Here is a 6,000-nt window from a genome sequence, read left to right as displayed (position 1 = left end):
TGTATGGAGGTACATTGTGTACGGTCCCCTGTATGGAGGTACATTGTGTACGGTCCCCTGTATGGAGGTACATTGTGTACGGTCCCCTGTATGGAGGAACATTGTGTCCGATCACCTGTATGGAGGTACATTGTGTACGGTCCCCTGTATGGAGGAATAGTGTGTACCGTCCCCTGTATGGAGGTGCATTGTGTACGATCCCTGTATGGAGGTACATTGTGTACGATCCCCTGTATGGAGGTGCATTGTGTACGGTCCCCTGTATGGAGGTGCATTGTGTACGATCGCCTGTACGGAGGGTTACTGTATACGATCGCCTGTACGGAGGGTTACTGTGTATATTCATCTCTCTATGGAAAATTTCCTATGCTACGTAGTCATGCTGCTCGGTATGGAGGGGTGACATGTACCTGCCTCCATTCATTGAGCGATCACATCGCTTGCTCGGGCCATAGCTCGCCCCCTACCCCCTCCTCCCTAGCGGTCACGTGGCTGTGTTTACATGACGGTACACTTTCTATGTGTTTCTCTTCCCCTGTGACCCACGTGGTGTAAGGAAAGGGGAAGTCACGTGTTCTCCAGCACTTGGAGGGGGATTTCCTTAGTCCATCCCCCTGCTCTTACTGTCATGACGTCATGCCCCCCTGCAGCCAATCGGGGACGGCCTCCCGGAGCCGGGGAATTCCAGCTCTGAGGGAGGAAGCGCCCAGTAACTTTATCCTCAGAGTTGTCATCTACCCATAGAGGGGCCACACCGCCCACTAGGCTCCATTCTCCTTGGTGTTCCTGCGTACAGCCAGCATGAGGGAGCCGGGCAGGGCAGGTAGGTGTGACAGCCCCGGGGTTGTGGAACTACAAGTCTAAGCCAAGCCTGGGGCTGCATGGTAGAAGACTATAGGAGGGTATTGGGGGAGGGGGTTGGTAGGTGTCCCTGCTCATCATACTTCTGATTCCAGGCTCCACATGATGATGTCTGTATTCTATTTTGTATCTGAAAGTAACAACAACCTTCCAGTGTCATCAGCATTGCGGGAGATTTACTAAAACTGGGGCAGCCAATCAGCTTCTAGCTTCAACTTGATCAGTTAAGCTTTGGCAATAAAACCTGGAAGCTGATTGGTTACTATGCAGAGCTACAGCAGGTTCTGTTGGCTCCAGTTGTATTAAATGTCCCCCATTGTGTCATTGGGGTGTAGGACATAAAGACATGGCCGATACCCCTCTCCTGTCAGTGATCAGCATGCCCACAGTGTTTAGTAACCGAGTCCTGCCTCTTTTGGGTCATGTGACTTAAAGTGTATGTCCACTTTCACGGTCAAACGTATATGTTTGCTATGTGTTCCTATTCACACAGCCTGCCTAAAAATATTGTAAAAAAAGCTTTCTTCCGCTTCTAGTTGTTTGTTTGGAGGCGCAGAATCCTGCACAGTGCAGGACAGTGGCAGAAGGTCCATGCAGCCACCATTTAAGGGCTCATTCACATGGGCATCTAAAACATGCATACTCCGATCAGCCATAACATTATGACCACTGACAGGTTAAGTGGATTACATGATAACAATATGTCATTGCAGTGGCACCTGAAAGTCATGGGGGGGGGGGGGGGTGTATTAGGCAGCAAGTAAACATGTCCCTGAAGTTGATGTGTTGAGAGCAGAAAAAATGGGCATCACAGCTTGTTGTATAAGGCGGTGCATAGTCCCAGACCAGTCATGGTGCCCATGTTAACCCGTGTGCACAGCCAATAGAACCTACAATGGGCATGTGAGCATCAGAACTGGACCACGGGGCTATGGCAGAAGGTGGTCTGGTCTGTAGAATCACATTTTCTTTAACTTCAGGTGGATGGTGGGGTAAATGAGCATTGCTTACCTGGGGAGGAGATGGCACCAGGAGGAAGTATGGGAAGAAGGCAAAGCGGCAGAGGCAGTGTGATGATTTGAGAAATGTTCTGCTGGGAAAGCTTGGGTCCTGCCATTCATGTGGATGTTACTTGACATGTACCACCTATCTAAACATTGGGCTTGATTTACTAAAACTGGAGAGTGCAAAATCTGCACTGCATAGAAACCAATCCAATTCCAGGTTTAAGGCTAGGTGCAGGTGTTGCCACTGCGGATCTGCACAAAAATCCGAGCAGCCGCACCACCCGCACAGAAGAATTAATTCTAATGGCACGCCACCCGCACTGGAAATCGCAACCGCACTGGGAACCGAGGTTCCCATGTGGGCTGCCATTTCCAAAGAAGTTCACGGACTTCTTCACTGCGTGGCACGGGAGTCTATTCAAATGAATGGGCTCTCATGCCTGTGCAAAACTCGGCCAACACGGCCGCATAAATGTGAGCCAGGGCTTATTGTCAAAGCCTAATCGAACAAGCTAAAGGTAGAAGCTGATTGGTTACCATGCCCAGCTGCACTAGATTCTGAGTGCACCAGTTTTAGTAAATCTCCCCCAATGTTACTGGCCAAGTACACTCCTTCATGGAAACAGTATTCCCTGATCACAGTGGCTGCTTCAGCAGGATAATGCACCCTGCCAACTTGCAAAAATGTTTGAGGAACACAACAACCATTATGAGGTGTTGACTTGACCTCCAAATTCTGGAAATCTCAAACCATTGAGCATCTGTGGGATGTGCTGGAAAAACAAATCTGATCCATGGAGGCCCTACCTCACAATTTACAGGACTTAAAGCGGAGCTCCAGTCAAAATTAAAAAAAAATAAATAAATAAAAGTCAGCAGCTACAAAAACTGTAGATGCCAACTTCAAAAAACAGCCACTCGCCTGTCCCTCGCTCCCACTGTGTTCTCACCGCAGCCCATTTCACCAACCATCCTGTGTCCCCGGCACTGGTATCTTCAGTGTGGGCACCCAGCTGTGACAGCTTTTGGTTGGAGCTCCACCTTAAGGGCCAGTTTTCACACTACATGCGTTTCAGTTACTTTTTTTCTTCATCCAAAACACACAAAAAGTAGGTTATATGGTTGTCATAGTTCACATCAGTGCTTGCAGGTCCAGTGCGTTCCAGTTGCGGAAAAAAAAAGTTGAACATTCTGCATTTTTCTGCACTAGAACACGGTAAAACGCATAAAGAACACACTGGAATGCACCAAATCACACCAAAAAGGCACATGTCCCTATTTAAATTGAAGAAAAAGAGAGGGGGAAAAATGAACTGGAATGCATCAAAAACGCACTGAAACGCGCCAAAAACACATAAAAAATGTGCATGCAAAAACTTATCCAGAACGCATCTGGACTGCGTTTCTATAGTGTGAACTGGCCCTAAGGGTCTACAAAAGTGCAGTCTGGATACGTTTTTGCCTACAGTTCACACCACACTCAGTTTCGTTGCAGTTTTGATGCAGTTTGCTATGTTCCAGTATGGTTCTGTGCAGAAAAAATGCAGCATGTTCTACTTTTTTTTTTCTTCACCTGGAACTGACTGCACTGGTGTAAACTAGGGCCATTGGAATACATGTAAAGCATTGTGGATGCATTTTTGATGCAGAAATAACATGCAATAAACTGCATCTAGTGTGAACTAACCCTACGGGATCTGCTACTGACGGTTTGGTGCCCAATACCACAGCATACCTTCAGAGGTCTAGTGGCATCTATGATGTGACGGGTCAGGACTGTTTTGGTGGTGAAAGTGGTACCTACTCAATATTAGATGGGTGATCATAATGTTATGGCTGATCGATGAATAGTTGTGTACATATCTAAACACAGCACTATAGGAATCCGGGGAGCCATACACACAATTGCATCCACAAAGGAAAATGTGTGCTGCATTTAGCAGTGTACAAAAAAAAAAGTAGGACACAGCTGTGTTCGCGGCTATACATATCTGCAGATTTTACTCTCATAAATGCATATACACATACAGTGCCTGGAAAAAGTATTCAAACTCCTTGACATTTTCCACATTTTGTCATGTTATAACCAAAAACATCAATGTACTTTTTTGGGATTTTATGTGATAGACCAGCACAAAGTGGCACATAATTGTGAAGTGGAAGGAAAATGATAAATGTTTTTTACAATTTATTTACAAATAAATATCTGAAAAGTGTGGTGTGCATTTGTATTCAGCTCCCTTTATTCTGATACCCCTAACTAAAATCTAGTGCAACCAATTGCCTTCAAAAGTCACCTAATTAGTAAATACACCTGTGTGTAATTTATTCTCAATATAAATACAGATGTTCTGTGAAGCCCTCAGAGGTTTGTTAGAGAACATTAGTGAACAAACAGCATCATGAAGGCCAAATAACACACCAGACAGGTCAGGGCTCAGCACTAGCTAAAGCTTGTAGGAGGAGTTTTCTTTCTGCCCCAGGTTGATACAAATCCCCTGACCTCTGTCTGCACAGTGCTGATTTGCCCTGTGCTGATCACATGCACTCTCCCAAGAAAAAAATACCTCTCTAGCAATACACACCAAGCTGAGCATGTGCATGCCTACAGTTCAGTCTGGAGATAATAGGTGGTCACTTGAAAAAGGGGAGGAACAGAGAAGAAAGGATCAAACAGCCTTTTTACACAATGAAGAGGATTACCCCTTAGGTTCCACAGTGAGTATAACAAGCATGCTTTCCTGCATATACAGACTGATTTTACTGTTGTGGGTTTAGTAACACTTTAAGTTATAAAAATAATATCCCAAGCTTTGAACATCTCACAGAGCACTGTTCAATCCATTATCCGAAAATGGAAAGAGTTTGACACAACTGCAAACCTACCAAGACATGGTTGTCCACCTAAACTGACAGGCCGGGCAAGGAGAGCATTAATCAGAGAAGCAGCTAAGAAGCCCATGGTAAGTCTGGAGGAGCTGCAGAGATCTACAGCTCTGGTGGGAGAATCTGTCCACAGGACAACTATTAGTCGTGCACTCCACAAATCTGGCCTTTATGGAAGAGTGGCAAGAAGAAAGTCGTTGTTGAAAGAAAGCCATAAGAAGTCCCGTTTGCAGTTTTGGGGAAGCCATGTGGGGGACACAGCAAAGAAGGTGCTCCTGTCTGATGAGACCAAAATTTAACTTTTTGGCCTAAAATGCAAAAAAAATAGTATGTTTGTTGGAAAACTATCACTGCACATCACCCTGCACACACCATCCCCACCGTGAAACATGGTGGTAGCAGCATCATGTTGTGGGGATGCTTTTGTTCAGCAGGGACAGGGAAGCTGGTCAGAGTTGATGGGAAGATGGATGGAGCCAAATACAGGGCAATCTTAGAAGAAAACCTGTTAGAGTCTGCAAAAGACTTGAGGCTGGGGTGGAGGTTCACCTTCCAGCAGGACAACGACCCTAAACATACAGCCAGATCTACAATGGAATGGTTTAGATCAGCAATGGGCAAACTACGGCCCGGCGGACCTTTTAATCCGGCCCGCAGCCAGGGCAGGCAAACATTGGCTGTCAGGATGTGTGTAGGCAGGGCAGCGTGACGAACGGGAGGGGAGCTAGGCTCCTCTCACAGTCCGCCCTGAAGACCGGAACGGCGCGGGAACACGGCGAGAGGAACGCGCGGAGCAAAGGTAAGTGAATTGACACAGGAGGGACTTGGCTTACTACTTGGGGGGGAATAGTACTATGGGGAATGAATTACTATAGGGGGGATGAATTACTATAGGGGGGATGAATTACTATGGGGGATGAATTACTATATGGGGGATGAATTACTATGGGGGATGAATTACTATGCTTACTATGGGGGAATATTACTATACTTACTATGGATGACACATACACATCATTCATCTACTCTTGGTCCGGCCCCCGGATCCAATATATGAACCCATTGCGGCCCTCAAGTCAAAACGTTTGCCCACCCCTGGTTTAGATCAAAGCATATTCATGTGTTTAGCTCAGTTTAGCTTCAGACCTAAATCCAACTGAGAATCTGTGGCAAGACTTGAAAATTGCTGTTCACAGACGCTCTCCATCCAATCTGACAGAGCTTGAGCTATTTTACAAAGAATAAT

The 6,000-nt window shown here is 46.1% G+C and overlaps 1 protein-coding gene across 1 annotated transcript in view; it reads left to right on the top strand.

Annotated features, from left to right (window-relative positions):
* Positions 1–631: 631 nt before the first annotated feature.
* The window catches only part of RELB (RELB proto-oncogene, NF-kB subunit), a 56,704-nt gene continuing 51,335 nt past the window's right edge, over positions 632–6,000 (top strand). Inside the window, exon 1 of the mRNA XM_089651988.1 lies at positions 632–823. Coding sequence (XP_089508114.1) covers positions 802–823 — 22 coding nt within the window. The 5' untranslated portion in view covers positions 632–801. The remainder of the gene's footprint in view (positions 824–6,000) is intronic.

This window comes from Staurois parvus, unplaced genomic scaffold, assembly GCF_062004578.1.
Source record: "Staurois parvus isolate SC_StPar_1 unplaced genomic scaffold, SC_StPar_1.0 ptg000668l, whole genome shotgun sequence".
Classification (NCBI taxonomy): Eukaryota; Metazoa; Chordata; class Amphibia; order Anura; family Ranidae; genus Staurois; species Staurois parvus.
This window is presented reverse-complemented; position numbering and strand designations above follow the sequence as displayed.